At 41.6% G+C, this 17,435-nt stretch overlaps 1 protein-coding gene across 25 annotated transcripts in view; it reads right to left on the bottom strand.

The window, feature by feature from the left end:
- The window catches only part of cacna1aa (calcium channel, voltage-dependent, P/Q type, alpha 1A subunit, a), a 103,089-nt gene that overhangs the window by 34,422 nt on the left and 51,232 nt on the right, over positions 1-17,435 (bottom strand). For 18 of the 25 annotated variants that reach the window (XM_078161536.1, XM_078161524.1, XM_078161535.1 and 15 more), the window contains exons 19-32: positions 16,635-16,685; positions 14,559-14,724; positions 13,679-14,310; positions 13,131-13,480; positions 12,908-13,043; positions 12,693-12,822; positions 12,245-12,304; positions 11,982-12,088; positions 4,875-4,974; positions 3,696-3,856; positions 3,446-3,586; positions 3,151-3,352; positions 2,346-2,510; positions 1,776-1,886 (exon numbers count right to left, since the gene is read on the bottom strand). In XM_078161536.1, coding sequence (XP_078017662.1) covers positions 1,776-1,886; positions 2,346-2,510; positions 3,151-3,352; positions 3,446-3,586; positions 3,696-3,856; positions 4,875-4,974; positions 11,982-12,088; positions 12,245-12,304; positions 12,693-12,822; positions 12,908-13,043; positions 13,131-13,480; positions 13,679-14,310; positions 14,559-14,724; positions 16,635-16,685 — 2,512 coding nt within the window. The remainder of the gene's footprint in view (positions 1-1,775; positions 1,887-2,345; positions 2,511-3,150; positions 3,353-3,445; positions 3,587-3,695; positions 3,857-4,874; positions 4,975-11,981; positions 12,089-12,244; positions 12,305-12,692; positions 12,823-12,907; positions 13,044-13,130; positions 13,481-13,678; positions 14,311-14,558; positions 14,725-16,634; positions 16,686-17,435) is intronic. The other 7 variants (XM_078161539.1, XM_078161533.1, XM_078161538.1 and 4 more) reach the window with 3 other exon arrangements.

The following is a 17,435-nucleotide window of genomic DNA, read 5'->3' as shown; positions in this document are numbered from 1 at the left end:
TGACATGAAGTGAGGTGGCATTTATTTGCTGAATCCATTGTGTTGTACAACTTAGTGTCTTTAAGCCTGTTGTTTTGGTTATCTGGAGTCGCTTTAAATACTTTCTTTTAAGTGGGGCTGTACAGAATGTTTTTTTTTTAACATCTGAAGCTTCTATTAAATCTTTAAACAAAATCCACAATTTTAATAAAGAGATTTTTCAGATTAAATGAGTTACTTTTGTACTGTAATAATATTAGAGCCAAAATATATTTTTGGTTGTTGTGGTTATATACATGTCAGTGAGGGAAGTCCCAATCCAATACTTTTATTTTCCTATGTAAATACAGTTGCACAATTTAAATAATTAAAAATCAAGCTTTACAATTGAATAACACTGCAATGCATTAAGAAAAAAATCCTACTGCATTCAAGCTTTCCTTAGTGTTTTTTTCTTCAAATTAACAAAATATAAATAACAAACCCTCACTTTAATCTTTTGGCCTCGTCACTGTCTTGAAGGGATTGCTCTGTCCCTTTAAGAGAATATTTTCCAGTGTTTGAGTTAGCCTACCTGAATGAACTGTATTCCGTTGAGTGCTTATTTTCGTCATCATCTTTTACGCAGATTAGGGCACATCAATAAGTTATTGTTTTTGGCATTTTTGGTCATGGGTTTTTATTCTACTTGCAGTAGCTTGGTGAGTGAGGCTCAACACAGCTGATTGTGTCTCCTCTGAGCAATGCGGTGAAACACCATGCGCCACATGATGACAGCAAAATGTAAGATACTCTCACACTGAGCTGAAATGAAACAAGTGCTCATAACTTTGGCAGACAATATTAACAAAAAGTCTCATACGCTTTGCTGTCGTTTATGACATATTGTGTTTTGCAGTTGGTGGAGCTAAACCCCTGCTCTTACACACACATGAGCAGCGGAGTGGAGGAGAGACAGACAGTGGAGAGGTGGAGAGTTGACGACAGCTGCAACCCATGTAGCTGTGCATGGAAGCTTCGCAGGTGAAAACACTTGACAGCTGACTTTAAACAAAGGACTAGATTGGGCTCTATAAAGCTCAATATAGCCAATCCTGATCATTTAAAAAGGCTTGATTGGTTCCGATACCAGTCTTTGAGATCAGATTGGGATATCCCTAATGTAATTTATGACGTTGTTGGACTGTCCCATTAATACAGATGTGTGTGTCCCTCTCTATGTGCGGGAAACAGATGTGCAAACAGTTTTTTGACGCAGTGAAAATGTTGTTTTTGAAAGGCTAAACTCCAGCAAATATGGACTGAAGCAGAATACTTCATTAATATAAAATGTGTTTTGAATTTTGGAAATAATTAGATCTATCTCTTTTTAATAAGTTTTGACTTTTGGACATGTTTGGATGTTTGGATCACACGAATTGTAAACAATCCTCCACAGCCACCACTAGAATCTAATCCTACAAATAATATAATACTAATAATATTAATGTGGCCTAATACTTATCTGCAACTGTGCAAAAAGACGAGTTTTAAACAGAATTATTAGACATGCATGGCTTGCTGTCATCGGTTGTCATTTTTTAAAAATAAAATGTTAAAAATGTTTGCTGGATGAATCTCAGCCATTGGCCCCTCCTTTTGTCTGTCATCGCACTGTTGTAAACTGGCCTGGTAAGCAATAATAATACTGTGACATCATGTAATAATAACGGCAAAAGATTTTCAGCACTCTCTACAAAGATACAGTAGAGCAGAACATCCTCACCACACACAAACCCACACACACATACACTCACCAGTGCTCCAAAGGCGATGATCTTGAGTACACACTCCATGGAGAAGAGGGAGGTAAACACTATGTTCAGGTTGGCTAACACAGCTTCATAGGTATCAGAAGCTCCGTCATACTATAAACAAACACACACACACACACACACACACATACACACATGTGTACACACAGGCAGCGCACACATTCATACCCACAAAGCAGTGTACAAATACAAGAGGATGGATTGCCACACACACAGATGAGGGTGCGGACACACATACAACCACAAACACACAAACACACACCACCAGGGACAAAAAGGAGGGCGAGTATAAAAACATATAAAGAGACACACAGTTCAGCTCACCCAATGGAGTCATTACAGTTTTTATAACAGGAAATAGTGTACACAGCAACATCTGAGTAAGTCCAAGTAAGTGTTTTATGTTTTGTAACTGAGATCAAGACAGCTAGAGATAAAGGCACAAAGAGAGAGACAGATGTTAACTTCACAAACTCAGTCATAGTTAATGTTATTTTGCTGGTGTGTTTATGTTAATGTGTGCATGACTGGTTGGAGCAAGTGGACGTTTACCTTCATCATCAGCACAACTGTGTTGAGCGCAATCATTGCCATGATAGTATACTCAAATGGCGGCGACACCACAAACTCCCACATACGGTACTGGAAGCTCAGCTTGTTCTGAGGCATGTGGCGTGTCAGAGGCCTGGCATTGATGGCAAAGTCTATACAGGCTCTCTGCAAAGAACAAACAAAAAGCTTTAGTTTTCTCATCCCAATATAATGCGCTGTGTTCCCTCAGCCGGTTCCGCTGTATAAGGCCATTAAATGACCATTAAGAGGCCTGCCACACCTGCTATTAGGTTCAGAAGGCCGTTATCAGGCCTTGAAATGGCTGTTTATGATTATTATTGGGTGGTGACCTCTCGTGGCTGTAATAATTATGACTGAACAAATGAGGAAGTCAGGTGGTGTAGTATAAAAAGTTTGCAGCAGGCAGAAAGAAGTGAAGAGATATGGCTGGATCAAACAAACCCAGGACTTTTACCCAGGAGGACAGAGTTTGTGTCCCGTGTGAAAACAAAACCTTACCGAAGTGAAAATGAATGAAACTGCAACCATTTCACGATGTTGGATATGCAAACCACCATTTAATGGGATGATAACAGCAGCTGAACCTAACAGTAGATGTGGCAGGCCCCTCCTAACACATGAGGCTTAAAACTACACATAACAGCCAATTAATGGACTGATAAGTTTCCTCTACGTAGTCCTTCTTCTCTGCCAAGTACTTCCAATCCTCCCTCTCCCACCCTTCATGTCACCTTCCCAATACTCATTGTCTTTATCTTCATTCGCTTCCTTAATCCTTCCTCACCTCGTTCTTTTCTAAACTGTAGTCCTCCATCATCTTGTCTCCTTGCTCCTGGAAGGTGATGATGATGAGAGCCACGAAAATGTTGACGAAGAAGAAGGGGAAGACCACGAAGTACACCACGTAAAAGATGGACATCTCCATCCGGTACCCCGGGCTCGGGCCCTGGTTCTCATAGGTCGCATCCACTGAATGCTTCAGCACCCTGCACGGTAAGAGAAGGGATCGATGAATAGTTAAGGTTGTCAGAAAGCGTGTGTGCTGCGTCATGTAACCGTGCATGTTCACGTATACTCACTGCGGCCACCCCTCTCCGGTTGACACGGTGAAGAGGGTGAGGAGGGCCCAAGCCACGTTGTCGTAGTGGAAATCGTATTTCTTCCACTCCCGCTTCTGCGCCTTCACTTCGTTATCACGTTCATACACCAGATACTCGCCCCTGAAATACACATCACATCATCAGCACAATAAAGGGGAGAGGTTTTTATTTAGAAGGTAAACGGCACATTTTCACGACTCAGGGTGAATACAGTTGGGTATTTCCTGACCTGCAATCGCGCTCAAACTCTTTGGATTCATCAGTGCAGTAAAAGAAGCGTCCCTTGAAGAGCTGCACGGCCACCACAGCAAAGATGAACATGAAGAGTAAGTAGACGATCAGGATGTTGAGCACATTCTTCAGGGAGTTCACCACACAGTCAAACACAGCCTAAGGATGAAGAAAGAGAACAACAGATGGAGACACAGTGGTTACTCTATGAAAGAAATACATTGGAGTGAAATTATTTGTGTGTTTTGGACTTGGATTTTGGCATCGGATGCTAAAGATGGTACATTTTGGCCATACTTGTACTGCTGTCTGGTAGCAGATTAAACTACTTGAAAATATCTAATGATGTGTTCACACTGAATGCGAAGCAAGCATTTTACATGACAGCATCAGATACAAAGTCAATGTAAACAGACGCAAATTTGCACGGGGCAACACGAATGATGAATGATGTGACGCAAATGATGAGAAGATGCAAAATTTGCGCTATTCATGAGACATAATGAATAGCGCAAGCCTATCAGCCTTGAGATGTAGTTGAGATTCTCCTGACATTACTGACAGTCAGAAATGGAGGACGGACTTATTGCCACCGTCTTTAGGCACCTGGAGCTCTTCCACTCACTGTCAGTACAGTACAGTGACAGAACAAAAAAGGAGCGGGCTGGGAGATTAGTGAGCGAAGCCATAGGACTACATGGTTGGTTTTGGAAATATGTATTTGTGATGCTGAGTTGAACAGTAAAATAATAAAGAGTGTTGCCAGCTTGGTTCACGCTTGCTCAGGGTACAGACTCTCCATGTTTTTACATCACTTGATCCCAGCTATCGACTTTACTTTACAGCAAACAAAGTTAGCCTTTAGCTGACTTCCTCAAGTAGTTGGCACAAACATTAGCACAGCTGTCAAAGGTGAATATTGTCCAGTTGCGAAATACTCCAAAAAACACTCCAACAATTTTATTTTGTGAGTAATGTGACACAAAAATTTGCTTCACATTCAGTGTGAACTAACCATGAGATGCAGTGTCTGTATCACTGTCAGTGTGTCAGATATATCATGTACAGCAATGAATTACAACGAATGCTGAGCCTTGTTTTATTTAGATGTCCCCGTGATGTCAAAAAAGTAAAGGTAAGTATAATCAGAGGTCAGACATTTCCTGTGTAAACATACCTTGAGTTTGGGCAGACGTTTAATAGTCTTCAGAGGTCGTAACACTCTCAGTACCCTCAGAGACTTGATAGTGCTGATGTCTTTTCCCTTACTGCTCCCCCTGTATACGAACACACACACACCAACACACAGGCACAGATATATACATTCACACAAGAGTACACACACACACACACACACACACACACACACAAATAAAAAGAGTCAGCAGGTTCAGGTGGATGCGACAGGCTTAGTCCTCTCGATTCCAAAATGGCAGCGGGCAGCCATTCCTTGATGGTATTTGTGTCCGAGTTAACTCAAAATGAGTAACTGCGTCTGGGTTAAATACATAGCAACACATGCAGCATTGCTATCATATTACGCTTATCTCTACGTGTGAGGTTAGCATTGTAGCTACATGCTAGAGTTAGGTGGTATTTTACAACTACAGTACATGCTATGGGAACAACTGGTGTCATTCCTGTCTGAATGTTAACTCGTGGCTACACTTGTTTGATACTTTGCAACGTATTTCAATGCTTTACAAAGACGGCGAATGCCTCGCCTTGCACATGCCCAGCTAATGGTGAAGTATATTCATGCTGCATTGAAACCTTGCTTCCCATGCTGCAATATTTCGTCTTTCAGCAGCAGGTTGCAAGTGATGGAGAACTCTAGTCTACACAGAGACATTTACAGAGAGAGTTTGAGAGCCATGTTAGCAGCTGACTAACGGGAGCCATGTTAGAGCAGCAAATTACAGAAAAATACCCTCCTGATAACACGATGAGAGCCTACAGAGCCTTCACATTGTAAAGCTATCAAGATAAAACTCTTTAAACTTAAAAACATAAGTCACAATTTGCAATGGTCGTGAAAATGAACAGCCAAACTCTCTCTTTTGGTGACCAGTTCATTCATATCAAGTCTAAACTACAACTAGGATAAGCAGGTTTCACAGCATTGTTCAAACAGCATGGAATCTTGTCTTGTGGGCCATTTTGGCAAAGACAAAGATATTTTAGCGAGCATTTCTTGAGTGAAATGCTAAGCCAAACCTCTTTATTTTAAGCAATTTTTTCTTTCTCCGTACACGTGTGGAAAAAAACCTTTTCTTCAGTCGCAGTGGACACAGCTAAGAACTCGCAAATCTAAGTCCGTATGTGAGCCTCCCAGTTACCTTGCTGAATATGCACCTTTTATATCAAACAAAAGTAAAAATCTTTATGCTAAAAAGGGGCAAAACAGAAAAATAATAACCTGTTTACTTAGATAACCGGATAACTAGCATCATGGCAAGAATTACGGTAGTTTTAACTCCCTGCCCTGATTCTTTTATTTCTTAACCCTGATTTCTTACTTATCCATCTGAAAATCAGGGTGAAATAAATTAAGGAACACTTGATCCACAAAATGATCATTTGTGTATCCGTCACTCACCTCATGTTACGTCAAATTTGTAAAGAAAACTGAAAAAACTTGGGGGGAGAAAAACACGCGTTGGTCAGCGCAGCCCCCTTTTTAATTCAATTCATTAAAAATTGGTTTGTTTGAATTCTTTGTTCACTGTGAAGGCATACAAGAAAATCAAACTTTCCTTCGTGAATTCAATGTAACACACAGTGAGTAATTAATATACAAATGATCATTCTGTGAGTGAAGCACTGCTGTAAGGTCAAAAGTCAGCGACAGTGGTCCTTAGGCGAGAAGGCAGCTGTGTGTACAGCTGCCTGTGTCTTACAGCTGTTAAACCAGATGGTCGTCTGCTGGTGGTCGTGTGCGTGTAGACTTTGTGTGTGCAAGTGAGCGAGCACACGTGTGTATGGGTGTGTGCTGTAATTGCTGGTGTATGTATCCCTGTACGTGAAACACTACTCGCTTCTGCAGTGGGTTTTTTGTTGTTTTTTGATGCACTTCCCGGTGCTTTTATTTTATATATTTTTCAAATGTTATCTGAGTGATTCAGCTGACGACCTGATGCAGGTAAGCTTGAGGTTTAGTTGTGTTTGAGTCAGAGCTGTTCCATGGTGAACAATGGAAAAACAGGGAAAAACAGACAAGTACAGAAGTCAACTGTGATGGATGGAAAGGAAAGAGATGTGTGATCAGAAGAACAGGCGCTGAGAGTGCAGAGGGAGAAAATGAGGAGGAAAAAGACAGAGAACTTTACCCGCCGCCGCTGCTGCTGGTCCGAACGGAGAGATGAGAGAGGGGTGAGAGACAGTGAGACAAAGAGAAAGAGACAAAAAGACAAAGGGTGGGAGAAAGAAACAGAATGGGACACAGAGAAAGTAGGGATTTCGAGGGAAAACATCCATATGAGAGACAGAGAGAGAGAGAAAAAGAGAACACAAAGCCTGCTTTTTGTTAGATCAACCCTCCCAGCCATAGACTACTGTTCACAAATCTAACACACGTTAACATAAAGACGCACACTGAAAATGAGACAAAATGTGTGACTAAAACACAGCACCTAACTATGCCTTTATCTCTAACATTTCATGAGTGATGGGTTTACTGACCAGATACTGCTTCTGGGAGCGACTATTACTACTATCACGACTATTTCTACCTCATGAGTTATACTGTACGGCAGAGCTTAAAATACTGTTAACGAGGATGCATCAACGTGCCCACATTTCAACTCATTTTGAGCACATACTGCCGACTAGAACAAACATTGCCTGGTGAAAAAAAAAATCTCAAAATGTCAAGGTATACATTTAAGCTCGCCAAACTTGCTCAGTTATCAAGTATGTCTGCATGCGCCGGGAGCCTGTCTGGTCATAAAGCTCAGTCTGGCTGCAGAAATGTGCAGGACGGCAGCACAAGCGGTCCAAGACACCAGCAGCCCTCAGACCAGACTAATTGGATTAAGGGAGCGATAAACATCTCCATTGAGACTGCTGAGCCTTTCTGGAGTGCTGTTTGATTTTCCACCAATTGAATTAAGGCACTATCTGGATGTGTATGAGTCTGTTCTGACTGGTTCGGATCTCTCCATCAGCCATTAGTGTCGTTAACCCCTATCATAGTTAAATCAGACTTTATTGCTTCAACTGGCGTAATTGATTGTTTTGAGTTTGTCCTTATGTGAAAATACAGTATTTAGCAGCCTTGCCTGTATAAAAAATTGTAAATGTCGAAATCGCTTTCAATAGCTGCTTCATTGTCTCTACATGCATCTATTTATTAGTTCACAGTTAACATTTCCCCGAGAAGTACAGACTTTGTCACAGAGAGAGAAGATAAAGACCCACATGTAAATATGTGACAGAAACAGGTTAGAGGACACAAAGTTAAGGACAGAAGCACACAGATAAATAAACACAAACAGAGACACAGACACAACCACACAACTAGAAATAGGGGGGGAGAGGGTTAGTGAACACAAAAATGATTCAGAGAGAAAGACTGTAAAAGCCAGTCTTATAGATGAGGCACCATCACTAGAACCCTGGAGCACCTGCCACGTTCATATTTTCTTTACAGGACAAGCTATTTCTCATGTTCACGCTGGCCTGCAGTCACTACCGTTCTACTACCGAGCAGAGGAGTAGTAATTGTTCAAACTTTCTTTGTAATAAAGAAAAGAGATCTCAACATTTTTGTCTCTCTCAAGCACATGCTACTTTATGACGCTAGCTTCAGCTAAAGACACATTCAGATCTTCATTCAGAGTGTGGACTTTGTATTCCCACAGATCAGCTGCAAAACAAAGACAATGTGAGACCGTGTTGATACAGGACGCAGAATAATAAAGCTGGAATCTTTCATTGATGCTACAAAAACATCAATAGAGAACCTCCACCAGAGAGGTGGCACGATACTTGTTCATCTTTTGACATTAATCTTACCATAGTGCAATGCAGCCACTGGACATGTAACAGTATACAGTAGAAGACGCTTATAATGATCACTATAAGCAGAAGATTTCAACCATTTTTTTCTTTTTCATTGTTTCCCATGCAGATCACCATCTAATTGGTATTTCTACATATTTATGACAATAATATAAACCACAGGTGCTTTCCCCATGTGCGTTCGTTTCCTGTCTCGATGACTAGCAGCCAAAAGCTTCAAGAAGACTACGTTTTTCATTGAGAGAAAATGCCTTTCTTTTTCCTGTCGTGATTTGAGTGTGCGTGCAACACCAGCCTCACGTAGGCAGCTGGAAGCAGACGAGTTACGCGAGGCAAGCGTCACGGGAGTAAGGTAAAAAATAAAATAATATGGAATTACTATAGTTTTAAATTGTGCATGAAAAGACCCAAAATGAACACTGTAAACAGACTACTTGTTTACAATAGGCAAATTCTTTTAACTGCATCTGTGTAGGAGTAATTCTAAGTTTTTGATCCATGTAACTGTAACTATGATCACAAAAAGCAGTAAAAATACAGTAAAAATAATGATAGTATAATTATGCAATGGTATATTTTCCTTCCAGCTACTGGATACTGCTGGTCATAAACTACAGTGTAAAGGCAGGTTTGTTTCCCTAAATACACAGTGGAGAGATGTAACACTGACTTTAAGAATTCATAGTAACTCTGTAATGAGCATGGTGAGAGTGAGATTAAAAGATGCATTTTCCCAACTTCATATGTTTGTGGCATCTTTTCTTTGTCATATTTGACCTGTAAGAACTCTGTTGTGTGATATTTATTTCTAGGCCAGTAGGAAAAGAAGGGTAAAGTAAGAGAGATGTCAGGTGTTGCTATGAATGGTGAATGAGGTGGTGAAGGGATGGACAAAGAGCAAAGCCTCTTTTGCTCTTTGGAGATAAGGGGAGATAACTATAAGTAGGGACAGCTAGGTATTTTGCTCAAGTCCTTTTTGTCTCTAATGAACAACTGAAGGCTTCACTGCCATTTAGCTTCCACAGATTTAAGGTGATTTTAAGGCTAAGTGATCCGGACCAAACTTCAACCACATTAATTAACAGGAGGGAACAATGGTAGACAATGGTAGAGAATATCATGCCAGGAAATGCAAAGTAGAGGGGCTCTCTTTGGTTTACACTTGGTACACTTCCCATCAGCTTATGTCTCAAAGACATCAAGTTGACAAGAGTTAAGGTGGTACCAAGCATAGTTTATCAAATGCATTATGCAGCATGCATTCAATTATTTATGTCACTTAGGCATTTACATTTTGATAAAAATGGATATGGAGGCCTTGTGTTTGTATGGATGAAGACCATCCTCATCAACTGAGTCTATGAATGAGTCTACGAAAGTTAGCCTCAGTTTGATATCAGTTCGCTTCCACTGAAATTTGATAATAGAGTTGGATTCGTGGAAACGGTCACGTGGCCTTGAGAATGTCAAATCTAAGACATATATGGTCATTTATCATCCCAGCAATAACATTTCTGTTCATACTCCTCCAAGTCAGATCTATTACTCAAGAAAACTACATAGAGGCAAAGTCATTCTCTTCCAGGGGACCACAATAAGACCTTATTGCGTAGAAATATGTACAGCACAATGGGGAAAAAACAAATAATTTTTTGATCCGTTTGAATTGCACCATAAATTACACGTTTGTCGATTTAAAAGATGATTTTGTGAGGCATGAAATTAAGTAAGTATAAAACCGTGAAATGTTGCAATTCGATTTACTACACAAGCAGTATGTAAGTGATGTCATAGTTTTCTCTCTGGCTGAAGCTACGATGCCTGTGTGTTTCGTGCTCAAGTCTTGCTTGTTCTTTTGCTTCCCGGATGATACAAAGACCAGGAACTGCTGCATAAAACAAATCAGATTACCATAACTTTGTGTGTGCATCATACCTAAGTAACCTAGCTAGACAGCTAGCTGGTGTTGGTGACATATATATCATGTGAGACAAGAGATGTAGTTCACTAAGAAGTAAAGAGACCTAAGACAAACTGTGACTTTTTTGACTTGTAAAACTACCTTTAAATTGGCAAATACCATATGTGTAATTTATAGCACAATTCAAATGGGATCAAAAATTATTTCTCTCTCGCTGTTGACTACTGTGCACATTTTTCTGAATTAAGGTCACATGAGAGACACAGGGAGGGGCCGTACTTTGCCTCTCTATTTCGTCAGTGCAGCTGTACTGTACAATTAGCTCTCATTTTACCAGTTACACTAAACATTTTTTGGGCATGTGTGCACAGACTTTGCTGTTTCCTGAAAATATAAACTAGATTTTTTTAAGTCATGAAAGAGTATCAAGCACAACCTCATATTCCTGCAGATGACCCGTGAGTATTTGTGTCCGGGGTTACAGCATTACCCCTGTGAACTTATTGTATGGTATGTCTTAGAACTACAACAATATCACGTTACATTTAACGCTCACTGCAGTCCTGAGGGTCTGCTTCACTTTATATTCTCCCCACCCATGCAGAAGCATGACAGCAAATCCCAAAACTCACAATTCATGCTTTGTGCCCAGCACAGTGCTCATAAACTAAGCCCTAACTTAACCCAGTTATGCAAATTTAACTGTATTTTATCCACACAGTCATGCAGATTGAGGAGGGTTTAAAGTACCTGCTTTGCTGTGGAGAAGGGCGTGGAGATTTTTGAGAGCCAGCTCAGCATGACCTGGCCAGGCTTTGCATGGGGCCTTTAGCTCTAGAACGCCCTGGGCACTAAAGGGTTACAGGTGCAAAAGGTGGTCCTCACCTCTCACAGGGGGAGGAAGAGTTGGATAGGAAGGGGATGCTGGGATACTATTTTTACTACATGTTGGGGCGTAGGGGGGTTGGTGGAGGGGCTTAGAAATGGCAGGACTATAGGAGCAAAGTTGACTGAGAGAGAAAAGGCAGAAAAAATAGCCAACTGTAAAAGACTGGCCATTTGTAAGCATGAGTGAGAACAAGTCTAATAGAGGAGGGGACAGGAGAGAAGATAATATAGAAATGGCGAGAGACTGAGAAAGATGTGTGAGACAGTATGAAAGAACAGAAGTGAGAGAAAGAGAAAGAAGAGGCAGAGAGAGCCTGAATTGAGCCATGGGTGAATCAAGCAGAACAGAGGAGGCTGTACTCCAAGGTGCCAGTGAGGCAGTAGAAAGGCAGGAGACAAGGAGAAGCAAGAAGGGGAGAGAGGAGGACAGCGGGAGGCAGGAAGGAGACTTACGTGAAGGCGAAGGCCACCAGAGCACCACTAACCACTATAAAGTCAAGGATGTTCCACAAGTCCCGGAAATAAGAGCCCTGGTGCAAGACCAGCCCCAAATCCACCATCTGAAGGAGGAAGAGAGAACCAGATTATGAGATGTTTGTATAGATATGCAGTTCAGCTTCAGTGTGCAATAAAAAAGTGCCTGATCCTCATTTGGGCTGAAGCTCTCAGTTCTTCAGGAGGAAGCTATTGATTATTGATTTCAAACATCGCCTTACCTTTATCAGCATCTCAAATGTGAATACTCCTGTGAAGACGTAGTCGAAATAGCGTAGGACCTGCATAAAGAGAAAGAGGGAATTATTTGCTGCTGCATCTAGCAACAATGGAAAAGAGTGATAGGTTGGATACAAATACACAAATACAAAAATACAATCCATATCATGCTTAGTCCATGTGGTAGAAGCAGTACTTGAGTTTCCCTCTGGATAAGTTTGAAACATTTTAAAATCGTAGGAGCTTTAAGTGTTCGATTTATTTTATTTTCCAATTTTCCAACTCCCCTCATGTAGAGGGCTGGACTGCTACTACAAAGAAAAAAAAGCAACCAGCATATTAAATGGACACAAAAGCAATATGCATTGTAACAATAACAACATAAGAATATGCACATAATATTTCACGCAACAAAAGCATTGGTGTATAAATTTATGTTGACTGTCTTACATTGTTGCGAGGGGATTCGGGCCAGACAGGATCTTCAGCAGCCAGGGCAATGCTGCTCATGGCAATGACCAGCAGGATACACATCTCAAAATAACGCAGGGTGCAGATGTAGTGACACGCCCGGCGAAACCTTGGAGCAGATGAAGACATTTTTATTTTCTTGCATTAAGTTTATGCAGTCTGCTTTCATATAGCGTGTGGGTTACAGCACTTACGGGTTGGTTGTGGACAGGATGAACATGGAGCTGAAGGGAGGCATGGGCCTGGGTCCTCCTTCCCCTCCCTTCTCATCATCATCATCATCCTTATCCTCCTTTGCTGGCAGAGGCTCCGTATTGGCATTTTTATTGACTGAAGAAAATAAAAGTTTGTTCTTAAAGTGTTAAAGAGGAGATAAGATAATAGAAGACACACAACACAGACTCATTCTGCCCTTACCCTGCAGTATGGCATTGGTGGATGGAAAAATTGGCATGTCTACAGCTGTGTAGTCAGGGTGGGGCAGCCTGATGACACTGTTGGTACGGTGATGTGCGATGCTCCCGTAGCTATCTAATGTGACCAAACTCCCATGAGTGCCACTGTTAGCAAGATGGAGGGCAGATCCAAAGACAGGGGCCACAGTGTGGTTGGCAACTGGGTTAGGGTGAGCATCGCCGGGTGGGGTAGAGCCAGACACCAGTTTGGTGTTCATAAGGTTGTCCATATCCTCACTATACTGGCTGTCCTGCCTGGAGAGGGTCTTTTGAATGGGCCGTGTGGTAGAGAGGTTAGGGACACTGCATTCCCTAGAGAAGAGTTAGAAGAAGTGATTGGTGAGGAAAAAAGAAAGCAAAAGGCAGAGATGATATCCAGAAAAAGGCATGACAGGGGCACAGATAGAGAAGAGGAGAGAAATAATGAGGATAAACTTTTGGGATCAGAAGACAGACAAATCAGTGAATTGATAATTGCATCATATTTATAGCTGCGTGCAATGGACATACTTCCTTCTGTGCTGGCACATCCTCTTTCCCTCGCCCTCTGTTTGGTTGCCATGGCGACTTCTTCTTGGCCTCCTCTCATTGCCATCAACAGCTCCCTCCTGCTCTCCTCCTTCTCCACTTCCGTCAACCCCTCTGCTCTTATGTCTTCCTGTCTTTCCACCTCCTCCCCCGCCATCCTCACCGTCCTCAGCAGTTTTTCGATGTGACCTGGGCTTCCTGTGTTCTGACTGTCCTCCCCCTCGGCTGCCACTCCGGATGTGGTGATGACGCCTGGATGGCCTCTCCTCCGAGCCCGGCCCGGGAATCACTGTAGCATCCAATCGGACATGAGAGGTGTGGTGGTGGTGCTCTCCTTTACGACTCCGCCTGCTCTCTGTGGACTCGCCCCGCTCCAAGGGAGGCTTGGCTGGACCCGAGCCTCCTCCGCCACCCCCTCCTACTTGGCCACCATGTTCGTGTAGGCGGGTTTGTCTGTGGAGCTCATCAGCTGGATGGTGCTGGCTGAAGCAGAGGTCTGAATTGTTTGCGGTAGTCTTGTTGGTGTTGTTGTTGCGGTTTTCGTGGGGGTCAACCACCAACGGTCGATCCAGGTGGGTCTTCATGTCTGGGCGGATATGACGTGAGTAGTTCACCTGCGAGGAGAAGAGAGGATAGAGGGGAAGCAAAGATGGAGGGATTGAAGATACAGAGGGAACAAAGAGGAGTTACAATATCAGGTTATAATTCACAAGCCTTTTAATCTACCATTAACAAATACTAAACTATACATATATAAACACCAGCTAAGCAACATGTTAACATATGTCGTCATCATTATCATAGCCGTCACTTGTGTACACTGATAGCACAAGTCTAGGGGCTTTGTTGCCTTGTCCTTTACATTGTTTTGCTCCTCCCTCCCTGTCCTTGCCTTCCAGCGTTCGTCAGGGTCCAGCTCATTATAAAGGGCCTCGCGGCTGGACACCAGAGTCTGCCTCCTCAGCTCTTTGGTGCGTTGTTCCCACACTGACTTGTTTATTCCCTTATGGTTCTTCTGCTGCTCCTTACTGTAAAATGAAGGTGGAAAGGGAGGAGGGGATGGACAGCATTAAAGACCTGTTAAAACACATGTACTGCTGTGAAGAGACACACACACACAAAGACATGAGAATGATGTAAAAAACCAACACCAAAAAAATATAAGTACATAAAATAGCCGGGACATAAAGACACACTGGGGGCCACAGACATTGAAAGGGTCACTTGGCTGGACCTACAGAGCGAGGCGGCTCAATAAAACAAAGTTCTAGGTGTCTACACAGCTTGCCAAAGCGCAAGGCTGGACAGATCTACTTTGGTAAACCATATGGGGACACAAAATGGAGGATAACACTGAGGCGAGGTTATAATTTGTTACAATAATCTATAATTAACCTACCCAAACTAGTATATACAATTCAGTGACAGGATTTATGGACCCCTAAATCCCAACCAAACTTAACTGAATACCGTAAAACTTCAAATAATAGCCCAGGCATTTTTTTTTTTTTTTTCCTGAACTCAATCGGCCTATATTTAGGACAGGCGTCTATATGGACATTATACCTACACAGAGTAAGGTGGGAACACTTTTATTTTATAGTTAGCAAGGCATACAGGACAACACGATACAGAAAGATAACAAAATATTGTTAATGTCAGTTAAAGTGTGGTCTTTGTTTGATTAACAAAGTGAGAAGACAGCAAGCAATGGATTGGAGTATACATAACTGAGGAATGGACACATATTCTGACATAATAACCGCTTCAAAGGTAAGAAGTCACCACTTTTTCGTCTCTTTTATTTACCATGCCAGTAAATCTGAATGAATTATCATAAAATGCAGTCAGTGATTTAACTGTGGAGAATCTAACCAAGCTATCGATGTGTAGCATGTCCATTTTGACAAAAGTTTAAACATTTATATTTGAATGTGCAATCTAAGCAGCTTGGCACCAGCTCAAGTGGGTAGTCTACGACTCAAATAGCTTTTATAAATCCTAAGAACTAGAATTACTGTCTCAGATTTGTACGACTCTGCGCACCAATTGTCATAGTTACATAGGACTTCTTGAGCAATGGGCAAAAATATTTTTGTGAGGTCACAGCGACCTTGACCTTCGACCTTAGACCACCAAATTCTAATCAGTTTATTCTTCAGTCCAAGTCTACGTTCATGTCAAATTTGAGCAAACTCCCTAAAGGCTCTCTTGAGATATTGCGTTCATGAGAATGAGACAGGTGCAAGGTCACAGTGACCTTGACCTTTGACTACCACATTCTAGTCAATTTATTCTTTAGTCCAAGGGGACTTAAGTGTCAAATCTGAAGAAATTCCCTCAAGATGTTCTTGATACATCACGTTCATGAGAATGGGACAGACGGGCGGACAACCAACACAAAAACACAACGCCTCTGGTCATGGCTACGGCCGGTGCAGAGCCATAAAAATGAACTGCTTTGCAACGTCAACGCCAGCTGAGACCTGTGTTTATTTGTCAAAATGTGTAGCTACAGCTGCTGGTAAAAGAGACTTAGCTTTTAATTGAAGTTTTACGGTAGATGGTAAATGTCTGTCTGTGGTTATAGCAACTACAGTGTTTATACCTACTTGATACAGAAATACCCAAAAACTGTCAGTGACCACCTTTTTTAACCTTTAAAACTTCTACCAATAAACAACTTTTTTCTCTTAGGGCCAATATTCAACCACAGTAAAGTGGCATACTGCGAGGTGCAGGCAACAAAAAATGTACTCTTAAAAATAAGCCAACACAAATAACAGCTAGAGAAAGCCAGGTATGTACTTCATAAAAAAGTTAGGAACAAAAGGGACAAGGAAAGGAGGGTTTTCTAAAGCACAGAAGAAAGCAGGGAATGGTTGTAAAGTCAATAAACAGAAAGGATTCAGAAATGAATAAACAAATAAATAAATACCAGTCCAGAAAGGGGTCGGTAGCGTTGTGACACTCACTGTGTACTTTGTTGCTGAGGAGGGAAACAGCTGGTGAGTGAGATGGCACGGAAGAACAGAAGGAGGATTTCATTCCAAAATGGGCTATCCACCCGCCATTTAAAAAACAATCAGCCTACCCTGACAAATGGCCACTGTTGTTTTGCACTGCTGTAAAAAAAGGAATTACTACTAAAACAAGTCAAATATATTCCCGCAATGCAAAACTCAGCAGATCTCAGAAGATGATAACATTTTTGCCGAAAAGATTGAGCATTTTGGAATGCAACCCTTCACACACAAACACACAGAAAACACATGCACCCACACATTCACGCACACACACTCACACACTCACCTCTGCAGTTTGTTCCATCAGTGAATCTTAAACAATTCTATTTATTTTTCGCTGTCCTCCTTTTTTTGCAATCTCACAAATTGCATCTCTGTTGCATCACTCACTTATCTTGCATGACTGCTGCTGTTCTGTCCCGATCATTCTTTGCTTCTCCTACAATATCTATCTCAACTCTGTGCATTATCGCAGGTGTTCCTATTCGTCTGCCCACACAGTATCTTTAATTTCAAATATATATTTAACTGTTTCTAGCTTTATTTTTCCTGTTAATTACACTTTTGTTCTACAGATTCTCCATTTCATCCCCTCCTTTTCCTCAGTGGTTGTATTTTAAGTCTCATTTACCGTTTTCTTGCTTCACTATGAGTCAAATTCCTCCTCTTCCATCTTAAGACAACACACTACAAAACTGAAATTAAGAGTATTT

Source organism: Epinephelus lanceolatus, chromosome 18 (genome assembly GCF_041903045.1).
Source record: "Epinephelus lanceolatus isolate andai-2023 chromosome 18, ASM4190304v1, whole genome shotgun sequence".
NCBI lineage: Eukaryota > Metazoa > Chordata > Actinopteri > Perciformes > Serranidae > Epinephelus > Epinephelus lanceolatus.
Note: the sequence above shows the minus strand (reverse complement) of the source record. Positions and strands in the feature narration are given on the sequence as shown.